This window comes from Pristiophorus japonicus, chromosome 5 (assembly GCF_044704955.1).
Source record: "Pristiophorus japonicus isolate sPriJap1 chromosome 5, sPriJap1.hap1, whole genome shotgun sequence".
Lineage (NCBI taxonomy): Eukaryota > Metazoa > Chordata > Chondrichthyes > Pristiophoridae > Pristiophorus > Pristiophorus japonicus.
In genome coordinates this window covers 204,515,749-204,539,315 of record NC_091981.1, presented here as the reverse complement: position 1 = coordinate 204,539,315, position 23,567 = coordinate 204,515,749, and the positions used below count along the sequence as shown (strand labels likewise).

The 23,567-nt window shown below is 45.4% G+C and overlaps 1 protein-coding gene across 3 annotated transcripts in view; it reads left to right on the top strand.

Annotated features, from left to right (window-relative positions):
• The window catches only part of LOC139263949 (polypeptide N-acetylgalactosaminyltransferase 15-like), a 125,440-nt gene that overhangs the window by 49,904 nt on the left and 51,969 nt on the right, over positions 1-23,567 (top strand). For all 3 annotated transcript variants that reach the window (XM_070880036.1, XM_070880035.1, XM_070880034.1), the window contains exons 4-5: positions 5,551-5,718; positions 22,288-22,405. In XM_070880036.1, the coding sequence (XP_070736137.1) occupies positions 5,551-5,718; positions 22,288-22,405 (286 nt within the window). The remainder of the gene's footprint in view (positions 1-5,550; positions 5,719-22,287; positions 22,406-23,567) is intronic.

Sequence of the window (23,567 nt, the reverse complement as noted above, 5' to 3'; positions counted from 1 at the left end):
ATTAGAACTGCACTGTCCATCGAGGTCAAAGTCACTGCGGCACTGTCGTTCTCTGCCTTGGGTTCTTTTCAGGCCACAGCTGGCGACATTTGCGGACTGTCTCAGCATGCCACACATCACTACTTTAGACAAGTCACTGAAGCCCTGTAGGCATGCACGAGGGACTTGATCAGCTTCCCTATGACCAGGGAGGCACAGAGTGAGAGGGCTCTAGGTTTCTCCAGAATTGCAAACTTCCCCAAGGTGTAGGGAGCAATAGACTATGCAGATCACGATGTAGGCACCTTTTCAGAATGCTGAGGTTTTCAGGAACCGCAAGAGATTCTGAATGTCCAGCTGGTTGTCGACCACCATCAAATTATACTGGCAGTGAATGCTCAATTTCCAGGCAGCATCCATGATGCTCACATCCTGCGTGAGAGCACTATATTTGACTTGTTTAACAATGAGACACAAGGTCAATGCTGGATGCTTTGGGGACAAAGGATATGACCTCACCACCTGGCTGAAAACCCTCCCTGCATGACACCCACACCGAAGCCGTGAGGCGATACAATGAGAGCTACAGAGCAACTCGCAATATCGTGGAGAAAACCATTGGCGTGCTGAAGCAGCACTTCAGATGCCTGGACCACTCGGGAGGCGAGCTCCAATACCACCCTGAGCAGGTAGCTCAATTCGTGGTGGTGTGCTCCATGCTACACAGCTTGGCTATCAGGAGGGGATAAGAATTGCCTGATGAGTCTGACAGTCTACCTCACCAGAGAGAGGAAGAGGAGGACGAGGAGACGGATGCTGACATCGGGTCAGACAATCAGGCTGACGCTGAAGCCATGCCCCCGCCCTCCCCGTAGACCATATGAAAGGGTCCATGGTGGCATGATAGTTGCAAGAGCCTTACGTCAGGAGCTCATCAATGATCGCTTTGCCTGAAAGAACGTTGGTGTTATTTACAAGACTGACACACTGCTGGGTGTGCAGGTCATACATCAATGGTGGGCATCACGTTGATTGAAGTTAAGTGCGATTATACCCTTTGATGTTAAGGAATCACCAGTGTGTAATGGTGCAGCTATCTGAGTTAATGTGCTGCAAGGTTTTGTTAAATAAAAAACATTTAAATCGAACATTAGTCTATTATCATCAGTATTTCTGTACAAACCAATCCTTCCCCCCCCCCACCCCCCGCTCCTCCTCCCCACCTCTACCCCTTCCCCTTACCCTCCTGACTCCAAGCCGCCTGGCTGAGGAGGTCCTCAGGTGATGCTTCAATGGGGGAAGGGATGGGGGCGGGGTGACAGTCGAAGCGCTGCTTGGACGGATACAGGAGAGGACGGTCCCAAGGTGGGAGCGTGCTCCAAGCCATAAACAAGATGTTACTGCTGGCTCTCGTGTGGTTGGCAATGGGGATGTGTCACCTTGGGGTGCAGTGCGATGCTCCGGGACCACTGAGGACCCTCTGCCACCAGTGTTCCTGGCTACCAGCTCCAGGGTCTCCTCCATCCCTTCCATTTTATTATGTTATTTGTTGGACAAAAACTCGGTGCCAACTATGTTCTTGGTGCTTAGTGGGCTATTTGCTGCTGGTGAATCTCCGTCGTTCCTCCCACAACAGTCAGACAAGCACACACCACAGCCAGACACGCTTTCAGTGCCTCTGAGCTCCCTCTCTCTCTGTCCCCTCTTCTGCGCATGTCATGGTAACCCTTGACCTCTTGAATCGCGGGAATCGAGCGTTGCCATGCCGTTGCTAAGAACTGCCACACATTATGGCAGCAGGTCAGAAAAATTTAACGCTACTGCCCATTTGATATCGCTCGGGGTAACGCCCATTTTCAAAAAATGTATACTAGATGTTTTGAGAATGGGCGAGAAGCTGGCGATCTGAAAACACTTAATGCCCACACTGAAAATAATGCCCATTTTTGGGCAATAAACTCAAAAGTGGAGGTTCTAGCCCATGGTATTAAAATGAATGTAACCACATAGATCGGAGATGGCTGGGGGACAGAAAGCAAAATGTAGGAGTCAGTGGATATTTTTCAGATTAGTGCGATATGGGTCATGATGTACCCCAGAAATCTTTACTGGAATCTATTCTGCTTTCCATATATATAAAGGATTTGGGCATAGACATAAGAGGAACAATAGTGAAGCAAATTAGAGAAACAACAAACTGTGAGGATAAATGCAGGAGCTTTCAGGAGAAGATAGACGGGGAGCAGAATGGGTAGAGAGGTTATCGTTACATTTCAATACTTCGAAATGTGAAGTATATTTTGGGTAAAAGAATAATGAAAGGAAATGCTGCCTAAATTGTTAGATTCATAACAGAGCGGAGTAACCGGGAGATGTGCAGGTGCAGATACATATGGGGTAATTTTCCAAATATGCATTGATACTAGGGAACCTGTCGACCATCAATGTATATCGACAAATGATTGACAGCAGGAAAGCTACTGACCAGCAGGGCAGCAAGTGAGATTCTCCGCTGTCGGGGCATACTCAGAAAATCCCTCCTGCCCCCATAGATCTTTAAAGGTGAAGTTCAGGTAGAAAACACCTTATAAAAGACAAATAGGGTTTTAGGTTTGATACTAAATATAAAACCAAGGACGTGACATTGCATTTGTACAAGGCATTAGTTAAGCCACAGTAGCAGTATTGCATGCAGTTCTGGGGACTTTATTATAGGGAAGACATCGGAGCTATGGAGAAATTACAGTTAAGGTTCATTAGGAAAACACCAGGAATGAGAGGTCATAGTTATGAAGAGCGGCTCAAAAATTGATTTTTTTTAAATTACTGGAACAAAGATAATTAATCAGTGAATCTAATAGAGGTTTTAAAAATTATTAAAAGTTTTGCAAGAGTAAATAGCGAAAGATTGTTGAGAATCAATAAAAATGGCGTAGAATCTGGATTCTCAGTAGAAAACTAAAGCAGGACGTTAGAAGATTTATTTTTACACAGAGAGTTATTAGAACATGGAATGATTTATCACAATTGGCTATTGAAGCAAAGACTATACCATTGTTTAAAAAGCAATTAGTAAGTGTTTGAAAGTGAAGAACAGGCAGGATGTGCAAAAAGGGCAGGGAAATTGCCTCCTTTTGTGCAGTAAGTTCGATGATTCTTTAAGACTGAATTGAGTGTACAGAGTTGCTCCATCAGTAGATAGCTATTCTTGGACTAAAAGCACAACTTTAGGACCTGAAAGTATACCATTAATATATTCTGTCGACTTCCATAATATATGTGAATATGATAAGCTTGAATATGTTGGGTGAATTGAGAACAAACCTTCATTTAAATTTGGAGCTCCAGGTACGAGCTGTTCAAGTCCTAACGTTGTCATATTCCATGAAAATAATTTTATGAGTTCCTATTCCTGGCACAAAGCTTCATAAAATTAAAATTAATGCATGGAAAATCTGGTGGGGCCTATTGACTTTCATGCCCATATTCCCAATATGCACTTCCCAATATGTGTCGTCATGTGTAAGTTCATAAATTTATCCCTAAAGTTTAATGCTACCTATGTTAGACATCTGATTATCTCTAGTTATAGTTATCTCTAATTAACACATTTTGATCATTGCTGCTAAAATCCTCAGAAAATTTGCACGATAATGAATATACATTTTTCTTTTCATTTTGAAGAGCAGAAATGTGTTTTCAAGCAGTTGCACATCTACAGCAGTGATGTACTCAAAAAGGAAAATAAAGCTCATAATTGGTACAAAAATATTGTTAATATTCAATTTTTGGTAATGTCTAAAGGCAACAAAAAAGAATATCGATGTTTTTATTGATTGAAAAAAAACATACAAAAGGAAAACTATAACAAAAACTCCTTATGTTCCTCATTTGTAATGTTCTTATTTTACTATCTTGTTCAATTGCAAAGTAGCAAACAGATCAAAACCGTTTGAGTGTCAACTAATTTTTGTATTCTGCTTTTGTGGCTTTAATTGGTTTTAATTTTCAATTTTAAACTTGAACTTGAAGTGTTTTTTATTAGAGATGTTCTGAGGCAGGGAGTGTTGGGGCTGAAAATAAGGCCCTATCCCCCAGGGGCTGAGAATTCACCCCATCCTCCAGGGGCTGAGAATAAGGCCCTGTCCCTCAGGGGCTGAGAATAAGGCCCTATCCCCCAGGGGCTAAGAATATCACCCTATCCCCCAGGGGCTGAGAATAAGGCCCTATGCCCCAGGGTCTGAGAATAACGCCCTATCCCCCAGGGGCTGAGAATAAGGCCCTGTCCCTCAGGGGCTGAGAATAAGGCCCTGTCCCTCAGGGGCTGAGAATAAGGCCCTGTCCCCCAGGGTCTGAGAATAAGGCCCTGTTCCTCAGGAGCTGAGAATAAGGCCCTATCCCCCAGGGGCTGAAAATAAGGCCCTATCCCTCAGGGGCTGAGAATAAGGCCCTGTCCCTCAGGGGCTGAGAATAAGGCCCTATCCCGCAGGGGCTGAGAATAAGGCCCTATCCCGCAGGGGCTGAGAATAAGGCCCTATCCCCTAGGGGCTGAGAATAAGGCCCTGTCCCTCAGGGGCTGAGAATAAGGCCCTGTCCCTCAGGGGCTGAGAATAAGGCCCTATCCTCCAAGGGATGAGAATAAGGCTCTACCCCCAGGCAAGACCATCCAGAGTCCTAGACATCTGTTACATTATTACGGTTACTAGTCCCTCTCAAATATCTTTATCGTCTCACTTTTCAAGCCCTGGCTCCACTGTGGCTATTAAATAGTTTATTCTTGTAGAACACTGAACATTTGTTAATTGGGTAAGGGTGACCAATTGTGCTGCCCACATAAAGTAAAGATAGCATGCCGATGCCTTGAGGCAGTTCAATTGACCTGCTACCCTCAGAATAACACAAGCTGAATAGATAATTGAGGACAGCAAATGAACTAAGGCAAAAGCAAAATACTGCGGATGCTGGAATCTGGAATAAAAACAGAAAATGCTGAAAATCTCAGTGGGTCAGGCAGCAGCTGTGGCGAGAAAGCAGAGTTAATGTTTCAGGTCGATGACCCTTTGTCAGAAATGAACTAAATGCCAGTTTCATCCTTAGGATTGATTTCCTTATCCTTAACTCCCCTGTATAGTGTTATGGCAATGCTTACTTGATTTAGTAATGCTCCAGAGGATTAAATGTTTCTGTTATTGCTATTTGATTCGTGTCTCTGCTACTGTTTGAGCCACATGTTTTTCTGATCTGTTGCAGCTTCCAAAGTAGTTGTGTGTGCTCAAACAATAGTGGAGAGTTCTTCATTGGCACTCAAGGGAGTAATTGGTTGATACCTCGTCATGCGCTTCTCATGAAGGTATTCTCAATCATGGCTGACTGATTAGATCGTCAATTGAATAATGGTTATTGCCAAGCACTAGAAAACTTTACAAGTTTGTATTTATTAATGATTTTTACTGCAGTGACATACAAGCTGAAAGCAATGCTGATAAATTTAGTGAGGGGTAGTTAAGATCAATTCTTATAAAATGAAATCACATTGAAGATAAGTTTCATACCCTCTTTTTTCCATTACAGAACTCGTGTTGTTTCTCCTATAATAGATGTTATTGATTGGAAGACATTTCAGTATTATCACTCAGTTGATCCACAGCGAGGAGTTTTCAACTGGAAGCTGGACTTTCATTGGGAACCAATACCAGAGTATGAGCAGAAATGGCGAAAGTCTCCCATCAGCCCTATACAGTAGGTGATAGGACAAGTGTCGACTTAACATTCTGTTTGATTATATTTCAAACCCATTGTTGTGTATCTACAAAGCATGCACTCCCATGTTCTGCCACCAGGGAACTCATCCCCTGAAGTCCCAAGGGATCCCAGCATCCCTTGGGAGCACTTTATATAAGCCGGCCCCGAAGGCCTGTTCCTCACTCTGGAGTGTCTTATTAAAGACTGAGGTCACTGTTCCTTTAACGTCCCTGTGTGCAGCCTCATCTGTGTTAGGAACACAATACCACTATAGCAAAAAATATTTACTAAAGGAAGTATTTCGTTGAGATGAACAGTCTCCTAACACAGCTAAAAAAACAAAGGGGATAAGTGAAAATGATATACAGTAGTGTAAAAAATTAAGTACTTAAAATGAGGGCGAAATCATTTTCCTATTTTTACTTAATGTTGTATTATGGAGCTCTCTAAGTGGCTTAGTGAAAGAATGCAGTATCTGGTATGGAACTGAGCTATACAGACTTAGAAGGTCCATGATTTGATCTCCAATCAACAATGAACTTATTGACTTCAGCGGTAGCATCAGTTTGACGCTATTGCTGACTTCAGAATGCATTCATACAGGGGAACACCAGCTGGGTTCCTGCTCCCATTTTCCATTAGTTTTTCTTACTGCAGAATGCACACATATGGATGTCGTGTGGGCAGGGTCAGGCTTGACTATGATGCCCTCAGCAGTTGAATAGCCGAGGCTCACTATGGTCACTGGGGCAAGATACTGTCAGCATCAATACCGCTGTCTCGCAGCTAGATTCAGCATTTCAGAGAAAGAGTGAAGATAGATGGAAAACTAATTTAAAAAAGGTTGCATTTTGGATTCATAATTTTACTCGGGTCATTGAATTTCAAACTTTCCTAAGTTCTAAAATTATTTACTGTTGAAGAGTGTATTTTTAAATTCATCATCATAAACATACAAACAGCTTTCCTATACAGCTTTTAAATAGAATGTTTTGTTTGTGATGGAAAGTGTTGAGGTCCAATCTACCATCCTGATGCATCCTCCACTGAGGCATGAGACCTTGAAGTCTTGTGAAGTCAGTGATACTTGTTTAGGTGGTGGTCAGTGAGTCACAATCCACACAATTTAGAGTGAAACCCGACATTAATTTCTTAGTAATAACTTTATTTCATATATAATTGGTAAATATCTAAATGCACAATGGTAATTGTCAGTGTTATTTCACAAATTGATTGATGGTCTTTGCATCTCTGAACTTTCCTCTCTTATTTCTCCTCGGCTCTAAATATAATATCCTAAACTCCAACTCCTCCTTGTATGCTCACTGTATTGAAATCAAGACTTATCGTGGCACCTCCTACTGTATTCTCTCACAGGATCTCACAGCTACAAAACTCCTTACTTTCCTTTGTCTTCCCTGCAACAATCTACAGGCTTTTAAACTCCAGGTTTGGCTTCACCTGACCACTTCTCCTATCCGAAACACTTTAATTGTTATTGCATCCTGCACTTTGGGATTTCGTGCATCACTAGTTCTCTCAATTTAAAAAGAATGCAATTATTATTTTTTTAAATTAAAAGTTACTTTTTTTTATTAGTTCATGGGATGTGGGCGTCGCAGGCACGGCCAGCATTTATTGCCCATCCCTAATTGCCCTTGAGAAGGTGGTGGTGGTGAGCCACCTTCTTGAGCCATTGCAGTCCATGTGGTGAAAGTACTCCCACAGTGCTGTTAGGGCGGGAGTTACAGGATTTTGACCCAGCGATGACGAAGGAACGGCGATATACTTCCAAGTCAGGATGACATGTGACTTGGAGCGAAAATTGCAGGTGAGAGTCTTCCCATGCGTTTGCTGCTCTTGTCCTTCTAGGCGGTAGAGGTCTCGAGTTTGGGAGGTGCTGCCGAAGAAGCCTTGGTGTGTTGCTGCAATGCATCTTATAGATGGTACACACTGCAGCCACGGTGCGCCGGTGGTGAAGGGTGTGAATGTTTATGGTGGTAAATGGGATGCCAATCAAGCCGGCTGCTTGTCCTGGATGCTGTCGAGCTTCTTGAATGTTGTTGGAGCTGAACTCATCCAGGCAAGTGGAGTATTCCATCACACTCCTGACTTGTAGATGGTGGAAAGGCTTTGAGGAGTCAGGAGGTAAGTCACTTGCTGCAGAATACCCAACCTCTGAACTGCTCTTGTAGCCACAGTATTTATTGGCTGGTCCAGTTAAGTTTCTGGTCAATCATGACCCTCAGGATATTGAAGGTGAGGGAATTCGGCTATGGTAATGCCGATGAATGTCAGGGTGCGGTGGGTAGACTTTCTCTTATTGGAAATGGTCATTGCCTGGCACCTGTGTGGCGCGAATGTTACTTGCCACTTATCAGCGCAAGCCTGAATGTCATTCAGGTCTTGCTGCATGCAGGCATGGACTGCTTCATTATCTGAGGAGTTGCAAATGGAGACTATTGTTAAAATATTAGGAAACTCTAAGCGAGAGTTTTATTTCTTAAAGTGCTCCCCTTTTCTATAGAAGGGTAAGTATCCTGATCAAAAAGTACTTCTGCTCAGACTTTCCTTTCCCTTTAAGTAAGCTGCTTTATGATTTCATGACATGCTGTTGTGACATGGTGAATATTCTGACATCATAAAGATTGATCTCTCCATTTTAGAGTGCTGAGCACTAGAAATTAATTTTATAAAAATAATAAAAAATCATTGCTATAAATAAGGAATAATTCACAGTCACTGATACATTTCACCATATGAGATTAACTGGATAACACATCAATGTTGAGGAAGCATTGGCCAGCCACATTGCGAGAGATATTGATCACAAAATCCCTCATTGTATTTATTCCTGTCCTTACTTTTTATTTCCTGTCCTCTGAGAGGGAGTTTTGTATGGTGATAATCATGTTAAAACTATGATTATATATATTTAAATCTGTATCTGTTGTTCAAAATAAAAAGTAGCATGTTAGATTTGTTTTGCATATCAGAAGTCTACCAAATGTTGATTCCAAAAACGAGGGACTATGACCCCGTAGTAATACTAGATGTACCACAAATAAACTAGTTAGTACTGTCTCTATCCAGCTCCTACTGAATCCATAGCTTCAAACAGACCTTACTTTTCCTCTATTCACAATCTCCCTCAGGCCGTAAGGATAACTTTTGTGGGAAGTGTAAAAATGTATAAGAACATAAGAAATAGAAGCAGGAGTAGGCCATTTGGCCCCTCGAGTCTGCTCCGCCATTCAATAAGATCATGGCTGATCTGATCTTGGCCTCAACTCCACTTCCCTGCCCGCTCCCCATAATCCTTCACTCCCTTGTCGTTCAAAAATCTGTCTATCGCCGCCTTAAATATATTCAATGACCCAGCCTCCAAAGCTCTCTGGACAGAGCATTCCACAGATTTACGACCCTCTGAGAGAAGAAATTCCTCCTCATCTCAGTTTTAAATGGGTGACCCCTTATTAAACTATGCCCCCTAGTTCTAGATTCCCCCACGAGGGGAAACATCCTCTTTGCATCTACCTTGTCAAACCCCCTCAGTATCTTATATGTTTCAATAAGATCATCTCCAATCTACTGAACCTTTCTTCATAAGACAACCCCTTCATCTCAGGAATCAACCTAGTGAACTGTCTCCAATGTAAGTATATCCCTCCTTAATGCAAGGAGTATTCGGAACTCAGGAGAGGGCTCAGAGCTCAGATGAACAGGACCCCAAGAAAGAATGCAAAAGGCAGGAGACAACAGAGCAGAGTTGCACTGGGGTAAGTGTAAACCACAAGGTGATAGGAAGGACAATATGTATGAATATAAAGGGGCTGCAGGAGGGGTTAAAACTAAAAATCATGGTTTAAAAACTAGTATTAAAACACTACCTAAACGCACGCAGCATTCAAAATAAAGTAAATGAGTTGACGACACAAATCATTACAAATGGGTATGATTTGGTGGCCATTACAGAAACGTGGTTGCAGGGTGGCCAAGACTGGGAATTAAACATACAGGGGTATCTGACAATTCGGAAGGATAGACAAGAAGGGAAAATAGGTGGGGTAGCTCTGTTAATAAAGGATGATATCAGGGCAGTTGTGAGACATGATATTGGCTCTAATGAACAAAATGTTGAATCATTGTGGGTGGAGATTAGAGATAGTAAGGGGAAAAAGTCACTGTTGTGCGTAGTTTATAGGCCCCCAAATAATAACTTCACGGTGGGGCGGGCAATAATCAAGGGAATAATGGAGGCATGTGAAAAAGGAACGACAGTAATCATGGGGGATTTTAACCTACATATCGAGTGGTCAAATCAAATCGCACGGGGTAGCCTTGAAGAGGAATTCATAGAATGCATACGGGATTGTTTCTTAGAACAGTATGTTACAGAACCTACAAGGGAGCAAGCTATCTTAGATCTGGTCCTGTGTAATGAGACAGGAATAATAAACGATCTACTAGTAAAAGATCCTCTCAGAATGAGTGATCACAGTATGATTGAATTTGTAATACAGATTGAGGGTGAGGAAGTAGTGTCTCAAACGAGCGTACTATGCTTAAACAAAGGGGACTACAGTGGGATGAGGGCAGAGTTGGCTAAAGTAGACTGGAAACACAGACTAAACGGTGGCACAATTGAGGAACAGTGGAGGACTTTTAAGCAGCTCTTTCATAGTGCTCAACAAAAATATATTCCAATGAAAAAGAAGGGCGGTAAGAGAAGGGATAACCAGCCGTGGATAACCAAGGAAGAAAACAATAAAGAAAGGAAAGATAGATTACGAAAGTAAACTTGCGCAAAACATAAAAACAGATAGTAAAAGCGTTTACCGATATATAAAACGGAAAAGAGTGACTAAAGTAAATGTTGGTCCCTTAGAAGATGAGAAGGGGGATTTAATAATGGGAAATGTGGAAATGGCTGAGACCTTAAACAATTATTTTGCTTCGGTCTTCACAGTGGAAGACACTGTTGGGGGAGAGAGGGAAGGCTTCTTTTCCCACGAGCGGGCCCACTGATATAGAGGATCGACGCTCGCCCCAGCCCACGTAGTAATTCTCCAAGTTAGCAGACAGAGACTGATGGCAAAGTATAACGATCTTTATTACGAACGTCCGGGAACAACCCGCATCACAGCCGCCTGTGAGTGGGGATGCTCCCCGAACAGCACAATCATACAACTTTTATACATTTCAAAAACCCCTCTGTTCCCGGACAAGACCTCCCTAGATCTCTAATTGGACTACCTTATCAGTGCTACTTCCCTAATTGGACTACCTTATCAGTACTACTCCGGATTGACAGGTCATGAGCTCTGACTGACAGGCCATGATCTCGTGACCATCTTAGACCGTTCCCAGAATGGTATCATTACGTTGGGATTTGTTATACATTTCCTTTGGTGCCATAAAGTCTCTCTGGTCTCTTCTCACCGCCTTATCAGCGGTCTGTTTAGGTTCTCTCCTATTGACATTCCATGTTGGAATACTATCTGGTATCCCAACCCATAACAGTACCTGCTGGAGCCTTGGAGCTGGAATGTACAAGGCGTGAGAAGAGATACAAGGCGTGAGAAGAGATACAAGGTGTGAGAAGAGATACAAGGCGTGAGAAGAAAAGCCTTTACCTCCTTATGCAGGAACCAGCACTTTAACCTTTGTCCCGCTGGTACCCCTAATGCCATATTTCTCTTACAATTCCCTCCCTTTTGGCCCTTGGCTATACGCCAAGCTGGCCATAATTCCCGACAACTATCTCCCTGTAAGCGAGTTCCAGATAGGTTCGTTCACCTGGGTGGCCATCTCCCAAGCTTCGGGACCCCCTGAAACCTTCCCACAGAGTTATATAAGGTAAGTCCTTCCAGTCGGACTACTTAAATTTTCATCCTTTATGGCCTTAATCATAGTGTGTGCCCTGACGTGTCGTTTGACGTGTTTTATTCTTGCACATGTTAATCCAATCATGACCAACAGAACAAAACCCTGTATTACTACAAGTACGTGTGATATTATTCTTATCCATGGGTGAATTTGAATATTAAGTCCAATGTCCCACAGCTTTGAGTAGTACCAGGACTGATCAGCCAGCATTGCGTTAGTGTCTCTCTGTAAATTGTCTATTTCTCCCCAGCACACCCCTCAAGATTTGCATCAAGGTATTGACCCTATCGTCTATTGCATACAGGTCTATGGTATTCACTATTGCAAGTCCCACAGCATAACCCGTGCCCAGCATTTCCAGTATATCCCTCTTCGTTCGACCTCGTTCTATCCCTTTTCTGGTATTGAATCTCATGGTTGTGGATTCCGGGCCTTCAAGGATTCTCTGAGTTAGATTCTGGTACAGACTTATAGGTCTCATTCCCACAGAAGCTAGGAAGGATGATATCCGTGAGGTTTAGGACCACCGTAAGTAGCCGTTGCCGCACCCCAAAATGTATCTTCTTAGATTTCCTTATTACTAATCCCCCTGTGACTCCCGTCTTTATGGACGGGCATGTGGGAGGGGGATGTGTGGTGGTACTATAAAGAGTTGTAGTTCCCAGAGTGGTTGTTGGAGCAACGGTGGTGGATCTATTCCGAACTCGAATTTCCCAACACCACTGATCTGTACCCACACACGGGGAGGCCGGGCATTTTCTCCAACTGGTATCCCCTGGTTGAGGTCTTCCTGAGAATTGGGCAAAGACAGGCGTGCACCTTATTTGTGCCACCTCCCTGTGAGTACAACTTCCCCGTTTCTTCTCTAGCACGAAGCACACTGCGGTCTCGTTTACTATTACTGTTATGCCCTGGTTATTGGTCCACCCCCAATATCGATTGTCATCCAGGTTGAATTGAGTTATGCCCGTTAGTCCAATGCTACAAGTTAAATCTACTGTTGTACCGGCTACCACCACTAAGGCTCTCGAACCACAGTTAATAGTTTCAGATGTTCTATAGTATAGGCCTTGGGGTCTGTAGCTTCCTTTGTCGGATGATGTCCCAGCTCCAAGGAGGAATAGGATCCTGTAAAACACAACGTTTCCGGTGTTCACCGGTCGGTTAAGATCCAAATCGTTTCAACTGGGTCCAGTGCCTCCATCTACCAATACCCCCCATATCTATGCAAGCGCATGTGTCGCTGATCATGATCACTTGGTGGGGACCGGTCCATTTTGGTGAGAGTCCGGGTCTCTCGGGATTCAACCTCACCATGACCTGGCTCCCTATGGTGGGTACCTGAACCCTTTGTTCCTTCGTATCCCTTTTTAAATCTCTAATGGCTTGTTGGTCCCTAGCTTGCGCTCGTAATCCATGCAGCTGTTTACATAGCTCCATGACAAATCTCCATATCTTGTCCTTGTAGGGTCCCACGTCCTCACTCCCAGATACTAATTCTTCTGGCAATCTCATAGCTCTGCCTGTCATTAGCTCAAAGGGGGTCAGTCCGGTGGTTCGGTTCGGGGTGGCTCTTATTTTCATTAGGATTCATGGAAGTAACTCCACCCACCCCTTCCCGGTCTCCTCGATTGCCTTGGCCAATGCAGTTTTTAGGGTCATATTCATCCGCTCTACTAATCCGGACGATTCCGGATGGTACGGGATGTGGAATTTTTGTTTAATCCCTAGCAGAGCACAGGCTTGTTTCATGACTTTCCCCGTAAAATGTGTACCTTGATCTGAGTCCAACTGCAGTGGCATCCCCCACCTGGGTATTATTTCCTCAGCCAAGATTTTAGCCACTGTATCGGCGGTGCAATTCCTGGTAGCAAAGGCTTCTACCCACTTTGTAAATTGATCTATTACTACCAGGCAGTACATTTTTCCCCTCTGGCTGGGCAGTGGCCCGGTAAAATCTATTTGTAGGGCTTCCCAGGGTCCCTTTGGGCGAGGTTGGTGTCCCAGTCGGACCTTTATCCTTTTTCCCGGGTTGTGTTTTGCGCATGTTATACACCTCCTACAATAGTTTTCTACATCTCTCCCCATTCCTTCCCACCACCAACATCGTGACATGGAGTTTATCATGCCAGTCCTACCAGTGTGGGTGTACCCATGGTAGAGACCCAATAGATTCTGTCGGAGACATTCTGGGGCTACCACGTTGTCATCTCTCCTCCACATTCCACCCGCCCCCTTTCTTGCTCCGTTCTGTTCCCATCCTTTTATTTCTTGCGGGGTGGATTCTCCCTGTACCTTGAGTATGTTTATTTCTTCTGTTTGGGTGACACATGAGCCAATCGGGGTCCTGTCTGCTTCAGCTGCCTGTCTGGCAGCTTCGTCTGCCCAGGCATTTCCCTGCTGGTGCCTGTCTGTGATTTTTGAGTGCGCTTTAATTTTTATTACTGCACATTCCTGAGGGAGGAGGGAAGCTTCTACCAATCCCTTGACTATCTCTTCATGCCTAATGGGTCCCCCTCCCGAAGTCACGTATCCCCGCCTCCTCCAAGCAGTCATGTAGTCGTGCACCACTCCGAAGGCGTACCGGCTATCAGTGTATATGTTGACCCTTTTTCCTGCTGCTAGTTTCAGTGCCTTGGTAAGGGCTACCAATTCCGCTACCTGAACCAATAGATTTCCCTCTAGGGCACCCTTTCCCCTGTCTTGCCCATTGTTGTCCACGACTGCCCACCCTGTCCGGGGAGTTCCGTTTACGTATCGACGGGATCCATCTACATAAAGATCCATATCTGCCCTTTCGAGCGGGATTTCCCTAATCTGGCTCCCTTCTTCCTCGCTCCCCGTGGGGTCACACTGGTGCTCCTTGCCTTCGGTGATTATCCAGCCTGCGGGATTATTCCCGCTATCCTTTATGATAGTCAAGGCGCCATTTGGGGGCAAAAGCATTGCTTCCCAATTGGTGCATCGTGCATCTGATATCGTCCTTAGTCTCCCAGTGTTAAGCAGTTCCACAAGGGTATGTGATGTATGCAGGATAATCTGCCCGGTCATTATGATAGACTCGCTAACCCTCACGGCCCATGCTGCACAATCAAGAGCTGCGACACATCGAGATAGGCCAGCGGCCACTGCTCCTTGTTTCGTGGAGTAGTATGCGACAGGTCTTTGTCTATCCCCGTGTTCCTGGGTTACCACTGCATTGTAGTGGGTCTCACTATTGTACATATACAGGTGGATGGGCCTATTCTGATCCGGCAACCCCAAGGCGGGTGCGCTCATAAGGGCGTGTTTAAGCTGTGTGAATGCCGCCTCCTGGGGGCAGCCCCAGTCTACAGGCTCCTGGGAGGGTTTACCTCCTTTCACTAGATCCTGTATCGGCTGGGCCATTTCTGCATATTCTGGAATAAAGTTCCGGCAATAATTAAATAGCCCCAATATCTGTCGAACCCCTCTCACTGTCCCTGGTCTAGGCATAGTTCTAATAGCCTCCTTCCTATCCCAAGTATGTAACCTCCCTTCTTCTGACCTCAGCTTTCCTAGGGTTAGCCTTCAACCCCGAGCGCTGTAAGGCCCCTGACAATGCCCGGTGAAATATTCCCGGGCTATTGTGAAACCCCTGGGGTACCCTTGTCCACGTATATTGTTTCCCCTTTATAGTGAAGGCAAACTGCTTCTGTGACTCCTCCTCCAGAGGTATGGCCCAGAACCCGTTTGCTATGTCAAGTACCGTGAAGATTTTATGTTCTGGGTTCAGGCCGTTGAACACAGTCAAAGGGCTTGCCACAATCGGGTATTCCCTTGGGGTGACTTTGTTCAGCGCAGTATAATCAACGGTGAATCTATAAGCCCCATCTGGTTTCTTCACAGGCCACACCGGTGAATTAGTGGTGGCTCTTACTGGCTTCACCATCCCTTGCGCTTCTAACTCTTGGACTATTTGGTGGACTGCTGCATCAGCCTCGGGTTTTAAGGGGTATTGTTTATGGGCCTTATGCTCCGGCCCGCGAACATTGACCGGGTTCATCTGGGCCAGCCCACAATCCTGTTTGTGCCGTGCCCACAGTGTCGGGTATAGTCGGCAGACACTGCCCCACACTCCCTTCGTTTCCCATTCGGGCTGTATTGGGACTATCCTTGCCACTCGCTGTTGCGGATGTCCCGGGCAATCGAACTTCTGTTCGGTTTGATGTTTCCCTCCCCATACAATCCGATTCCGCTGGGGGTCTATAAGTGCCCCTACTTCCCTCAAAGTGTCTATCCCTAGTATGGTGCCTTCTGGGTTAAGGCAGCACCAGAATTGGGTGGGTATCATTATGCCCTGTATCTCCAGAGGTACTACTTCACTCAATGTTGCTTTTTTAAATCCCCCCCTATTCCCTGAATATTGACCGTGGGCTGGGTAAGGGGGAGGTCTAGGTTGGTTATGGATACCGACGCTCCCGTGTCTACGAGCATGTTGCACTGCCGGCCCCCTAACACCGCACGAATGAATCTAGCGTTGGCCGTTCCAACCGTCCTTCAGGGGCCGGTAACCCCAAGCGGCCACCACTAGCCAGTTTGAGCAGGTTAAGGAGCTCTTCTTTCGAGGGTGGCTCCGGCGGGGGCAATACCTTTTGCTGGAGGATCTCCACCAGTTCCTCACGGGTGATGGGCATTCCAGTTTGTTTCCCGGTTTGCTGGTGGCCCTTCCCCGCCTCCCCCCCTTTCTGTGTTCGGCAGTTTCTTGCCATGTGTCCCGGTTTACTGCAATTATAGCACCTAAACGTCCCCTTTCTGGCATCCTTTCGTGGGCATTCTTTGCTAGTGTGTCCGCCCTGATGGCATGTGTAACATGTCAAGGGGGTGGCGCGGAGGTCCCCATCCCCTTCCTTTCCTTCTATTGCTAATGCTGTTGCCACCATCTTTGACACTTTCTCCTTCTGCTCAGCCTTTAGCTCCTCTACATTCTGTGCCCACTCTAAGATCTCATCATAGTCATCCCCGATCTTAAATCCTAGTTTAATTACCTTTTGGTGCGCCTCCCCCAGCCCATCCTTAAACATTTCTAGAAATGCCTCGTCATCCTTCTCGGGGTCATTTACACCGGAGTGGTCCTTATACTCGAGCCATTTCCGCTCCCCATACTCGCCTGCAGTTTTGTTTGGCTTCTGGGTTATCTTTAATATTCTGCTCCAGTTAGTTCTTATAGGTCCCCAACATCCATCCATCCCGTGTTTTAGGTCTAGCAACCGCTGTGGCTTGGTCCGGTTCCCTATCGTCATCCAGCCACCATTTTGCACGTTTAGGGTAGCCCTCTGCCAATTTACACTACCGGTTTTGGCCTTTACCAAACTGTGTATGTCACCTAAGGTTAAGTTATGTGCTTCGAACATTTCCTCAACCTTTTGCCAGAAGTCTGTATTTCTGCGATTGGGTTTGGGTGTGGGTAGATCCTTTAATAGAGTCTGTCTCTCATGCGGGCTAAGGGGAACTTCTTGTATAGTGACGTGAGCGGGTTGCTGTCCGTGTGCAGGGGTGGTAGTCGTGCGTACGGGAGCTGCCTGTATGTATTCATTATATGCCGGGAGCTCTCTCTGTGTTCCACCATCTGGAGGCTTTCCTACTGATATTTCCTCCAGGGAGGGGTACAGTGGAGCGGCTGTCGGGGCTGCCTTTGGGTTGGATATTGCTGGTGCACACAGTAGGGGTTTACCGTTCTCCTTTACAACCCTTTCTAAGGTTGCTATTTTCGTGTTTAATTTCTGAATCAGCTCAACATGGGTATCTATTTCCTTTACTAGTTCCCAGTAGCAGGTGAGGATAATTGCCTGGGCCATTCTAACCTTGTTTTTGGTCTGACTATCCCACCATTTTTTCTGCCTATCAGGGGCATCCGTGGGCTGCCACCCTCTCCGCTTCATCCCTTCCATTAAGGTTGCATATTTGTTACTTAGTAATTCTAATAGAGACCCTTCGGGTCCCTGGTTACCCTCTCCCCTTTTCCCTTGTTTAATGGCCTGGGTCCCCATTCCCTCACCAGTTCCATTTGTTCCTTTACTTGCCGAGTTACCCAACTTCTTTGGGCTATGAGGGTCTTGGATACTCCCTTAAATTCGTGTCGGGTATGCAGGACGCTATTTATATGTCTTCTCTTGCGCCTTACACTCATACCACTGCACGCTTTGGGTCAATATATCCCGTCACTGCTCAGGGACGTTGTTTCTATTCCTCTCTCTTTCGTCCCAGCACCGCGCGCTCGTACCGCTTCGGGTCAATAGACCTCCCTCTCCCTCTATATCTTCCCTTGCGTCGTACCCTCGCACTGCCGTGCTACCTCCACGCGTGCGTTTTAGGATGCACCTTTTGATCTCCCCTTTCACTCCTAGATCGTCCTTGTCCTCCGTCTCCATCCCTCCGGGACTCACTACAGATGGTTCTTTTGTACGGATGTCCTTCCCTTGCAGTTTACAATGCCACAGCTCTAACTTGAAGGTGATAAATGAAAACATACTCACCCCAACAGCTGGGTCATTGTTCCGTTCGGGAAGTCCGTACCCTACTCGCAGCGCCAAATGTTGGGGGGGAGAGGGAAGGTTTCTTTTCCCACGAGCGGGCCCACTGATATAGAGGGTCGACGCTCGCCCCAGCCCACGTAGTAATTCTCGAAGTTAGCAGACAGAGACGGATGGCAAAGTATAACGATCTTTATTACGAACGTCCGGGAACAACCCGCATCACAGCCGCCTGTGAGTGGGGATGCTCCCCGAACAGCACAATCATACAACTTTTATACATTTCAAAAACCCCTCTGTTCCCGGACAAGACCTCCCTAGATCTCTAATTGGACTACCTTATCAGTGCTACTTCCCTAATTGGACTACCTTATCAGTACTACTCCGGATTGACAGGTCATGAGCTCTGACTGACAGGCCATGATCTCGTGACCATCTTAGACCGTTCCCAGAATGGTATCATTACGTTGGGATTTGTTATACATTTCCTTTGGTGCCATGAAGTCTCTCTGGTCTCTTCTCACCGCCTTATCAGCAGTCTGTTTAGGTTCTCTCCTATTGACATTCCATGTTGGAATACTATCTGGTATCCCAACCCATAACAGTACCTGCTGGAGTCTTGGAGCTGGAATGTAGAAAGCGTGAGAAGAGATACAAGGCGTGAGAAGAGATACAAGGCGTGAGAAGAGATACAAGGCGTGAGAAGAAAAGCCTTTACCTCCTTATGCAGGAACCAGCACTTTAACCCTTGTCCCGTTGGTACCCCTAATGCCAAATTTCTCTTACAACACAAAAACCATGCCAAAAATTGCTGGTCACGGAAATGTGGGAAGGGAGGACCTTGACACAATCACTATCACCAGGTGGGTAGTGCTGGACAGGCTAATGGGACTCAAGGTAGACAAGTCCCCTGGTTCTGATGAAATGCATCCCAGGGTATTAAAAGAGATGGCGGAAGTTATAGCAGATGCATTCGTTATAATCTACCAAAAGTCTCTGGACTCTGGGGAGGTACCAGCAGATTGGAAAGCAGCTAATGTAATGCCTCTGTTTAAAAAAGTGGGGTAACTATAGGCTGGTTAGTCTAACATCTGTTGTGGGGAAAATGCTTGAAGCTGTCATTAAGGAAGAAATAGCGGGACATCTAGATAGGAATAGTGCAATCAAGCAGACGCAACATGGATTCATGAAGGGGAAATCATGTTTTACTAATTTATTGGAATTCTTTGAGGATATAACGAGCATGGTGGATAGAGGTGTACCGATGGATGTGGTGTATTTAGATTTCCAAAAGGCATTCGATAAGGTGCCACACAAAAGGTTACTGCAGAAGATAAAGGTACGCGGAGTCAGAGGAAATGTATTAGCATGGATTGAGAATTGGCTGGCTAACAGAAAGCAGAGAGTCGGGATAAATGGGTCCTTTTTGGGTTGGAAATCAGTGGTTAGTGGTGTGCCACAGGGATCGGAGCTGGGACCACAACTGTTTACAATATACATAGATGACCTGGAAGAGGGGACAGAGTGTAGTGTAACAAAATTTGCAGATGACACAAAGATTAGTGGGAAAGCGGATTGTGCAGAGGACACAGAGAGGCTGCAAAGAGATTTAGATAGGTTAAGCGAATGGGCTAAGGTTTGGTAGATGGAATACAATGTCGGAAAATGTGAGGTCATCCACCTTGGAAAAAAAAACAGTAAAAGGGAATATTATTTGAATGGGGAGAAATTACAACATGCTGCGGTGCAGAGGGACCTGGGAGTCCTTGTTCATGAATCCCAAAAAGTTAGTTTGCAGGTGCAGCAAGTAATCAGGAAGGCCTTCATTGCGAGAGGGATGGAGTACAAAAGCAGGGAGGTCCTGCTGCAACTGTATAGGGTATTGGTGAGGCCGCACTTGAAGTACTTTGTGCAGTTTTTGTCACCTTACTTAAGGAAGGATATACTAGCTTTGGAGGAGGTACAGAGACGATTCACTAGGCTGATTCCGGAGATGAGAGGGTTACCTTATGATGATAGATTGAGTAGACTGGGTCTTTACTCGGAGTTCAGAAGGATGAGGGGTGATCTTATTGAAACATTTAAAATAATGAAAGGGATAGACAAGATAGAGGCAGAGAGGTTGTTTCCACTGGTCAGGGAGACTAGAACTAGGGGGCACAGCCTCAAAACACGGGGGAGCCAATTTAGATCCGAGTTGAGAAGGAATTTCTTCTCCCAGAGGGTTATGAATGTGTGGAATTCTCTGCCCAGGGAAGCAGTTGAGGCAAGCTCATTGAATGTATTCAAGTCACAGATAGATAGATTTTTAACCAATAAGGGAATTAAGGGTTACGGGGAGCGGGCGGGTAAGTGGAGCTGAGTCCACGGCCAGATCAGCCATGATCTCGTTGAATGGCGGAGCAGGCTCGAGGGGCTAGGTGGCCTACTCCTGTTCCTAATTCTTATGTTCTTATGTTCTTATTATAAATAAGGAGACCAAAACTGTATGCAATGCTCTAGGTGTGGCCTCACCAATACCCTGTACAGTTGTAGCAGGACTTCCCTTATTTTATACGCCATCCCTTTTGCAATAAATGCCAACATTCCATTTGCCTTCCTGATTAATTGCTGTACCTGCATACTAACTTTTGTGTTTCATGTACAAGGACCCCCAGGTCCCTTTTGTACTGCAGCATTTTGTTATTTCTCTCCTTTTAAATAATAATGTGCTTTTTTATTTTTCCTGCCAAAGTGGATAATCGCACATTTTCCCATATTATACTCCATCTGGCAAATGTTTGCTCACTCACTTAGCCTGATTATATCCCTTTGCCAATTTTTTGTGTCTTCCTCACAACTTGCTTTCCCACCCATCTTTATATCATCAGCAAACTTGGCTACATTCGGTATCTTCATCCAAGTTATTAATATAAATTGTAAATAGTTGAGGCCCCAGCACCGATCCCTGTGGCACCCCACTAGTTACCATTTGACAACTGGAAAATGGCCCATTTATCCTGACTCTCTGTTTTCTGTTAGTTAGCCAATCCGCTATCCATGCCTGGGAGCAGCGCGGAGGCATACTACTTCAGGGAGCAGCACGAGCTGGTGCAGGAGGGCGACGGCAGCGAAGAGTGATGTCATCAAGGTCCAGGTCGGTGATTGGAGCATGGGCAGGTACAGTAGGAGCAGCGAGAGACTGTGGAGGGATGTGATCGGGGCCCAGGAGAGGCGTGAGTTCGGGGCCAGGGGCCCAAGGGCAGCACGGGCCAGCCCACACTGCGATATGTATGCGCACTAGGTCCATGCAACAGAGCATGTCTCCAGTCGTCTTGGATAATCCTTGTTACTGGACCAAGAGCTAGCTCTGTTAAGCCCTTGTGGTGGCTGGTGTGCAACGGCCACCAAGTTAAAAAAATCCATGCACAGGCATCTTTCACCCTTCCGGATGTAGTTCAGAATCTGGAATATTAGGTCCTTCATTGAAACACCTGTAAACTCATCCTTTTTTGGCGTGGAAGCAAGTCATCCTCGTTTCGAGGGACTGCCTATAATAATGATGATTATCCCCAACCCCGTGAGCTTTTATCTTGTGCAGTAACCTTTTACGTGGCACCGTGTCAAATGCCTTCTGGAAATCCAAATGCACCACATCCACTGGTTCTCCCTTATCCACCCTGCTCATTACATCCTCAAAGAACTCCAGCAAATTTGTCAAATATGATTTCCCTTTCATAAAACCATGCTGACTCTGCTTGACTGTATTATGCTTTTCCAACTGTCCTGCTACTGCTTCCTTAATAATGGATTGTAGCATTTCCCAATGACCGATGTTCGGCTAACTGGTCTATAGTTTCCTGCTTTCTGTCTGTCTCCTTGTTTACATAGGAGTGTTACATTTGAGGTTTTCCAATCCGCTGGGACCGCCCCAGAATCCAATACTGGTGCAGTAAGGATACTGTTCTAAAACTGAGGCTGTCACATTGATGGACACAGCGTAAAGGGAGAGTTGCTCTGAATCTAGCTGTGTTCTGCTTGGTTTAATGCTGAAACTGGGTGCCGAATCGTCAAATAAGCAACATTGACCTCCTATAGGTTGATGCTATTTCCCCCTAAAAATGTTGAGGAAAGTCATCTCTGGGTGTTTCTTTTATTCGTTGCCTTAATTCAGCATGATTTCTCTCTGCCCTTGTTCTTGTTTCAGGAGCCCAGTCGTATCTGGAGGAGTGCTGGGGATCCATCGGCATTACTTCCAAAATATCGGTGCATATGATCCTGGAATGCTGATGTGGGGAACAGAAAATGTGGAACTGTCTCTCAGGGTAAGGCTCTAATCACTATGTCAGATCCCTCAAATCTGACTGATACTTGGGTGCGTTGGTCTTTAGCACATGACAACATTGCACTGGAGCTCTGAAAGCTTTGAAATGCTGATTTCCTTGTTTCTCTGCACAGAAATTACACCATTTGTTGGTACTATAATGTGATTAAGTAATGATTTACCTGCTATGAAACAAAAGCGTACTGAGAGATTGACTGCAACATGAAGTTAGGCAATAATAGCACAAGGACATCAGGCTTTTAACAACAACGCAACTTGTATTTATACAGCACCTTTAACATAGTAAAACATCCCAAGGCGCTTCACAGGAGTATTATGAGATAAAAAATTTGACACCGAGCTGCATAAGTAGAAATTAGCGCAGGTGATCAAAAGCTTGGTCAAAGTGGTATTTTTTAAGGAGCGAGAGGTAGAGATGCGGAGAGATGTAGGTCGGAGTTCCAGAGCTTAGGGCCTAAGCAACAGGAGGCATGGCCATCAATGGTTGAACGATTACAATCAGGGATGCTCAGGAAGGCAGAATTAGATGAGCGCAGACATCTCGGGGGGGTTGTGAGGTTGGAGGAGATGATAGAGATACGGAGGGGCGAGGCCATGGAGGGATTTGAAAATAAGGATGAGAATTTTGAAATTGAGGCGTTGCTTAACTGGAAGCCAATGTAGGTCAGCGAGCACAGAGGTGATAGGTGAACGGTGCGAGTTAGGACACAGGCAGCCGAGTTTTGGATCACCTCTGGTTTACGTAGGGTAGAATGTGGGAGGCCAGCTAGGAATGTGTTGGAATAGTCAAGTCTAGAGGTAACAAAGGCATAGATAAGGGCTTCAGCCGCGGATGAGCTAAGGGAAGGGTGGAGATGGGCAACATTATGGAGGTGGAAATAGACGGTCTTAGTTATGTAAATTTCTATGATTCTATGTGTTATGTCTTTAATACTCTTATGAATGACTCCACGAGGTCTAGTATTGCACTTGAGCTGTTGTGACCTTAGTCCCATTGTACCTCCAGAGTGAGGCACAAGCATGGTGGGCAGCCTTTTAGACTGGGCCCTGCACAGCTATGCAGGTGACCCTCAGGCCTCCCACTGCAGTGCCCTCTGGTGGCACACCTTATATGACTATACAGTTAGTATACATGGTCTACA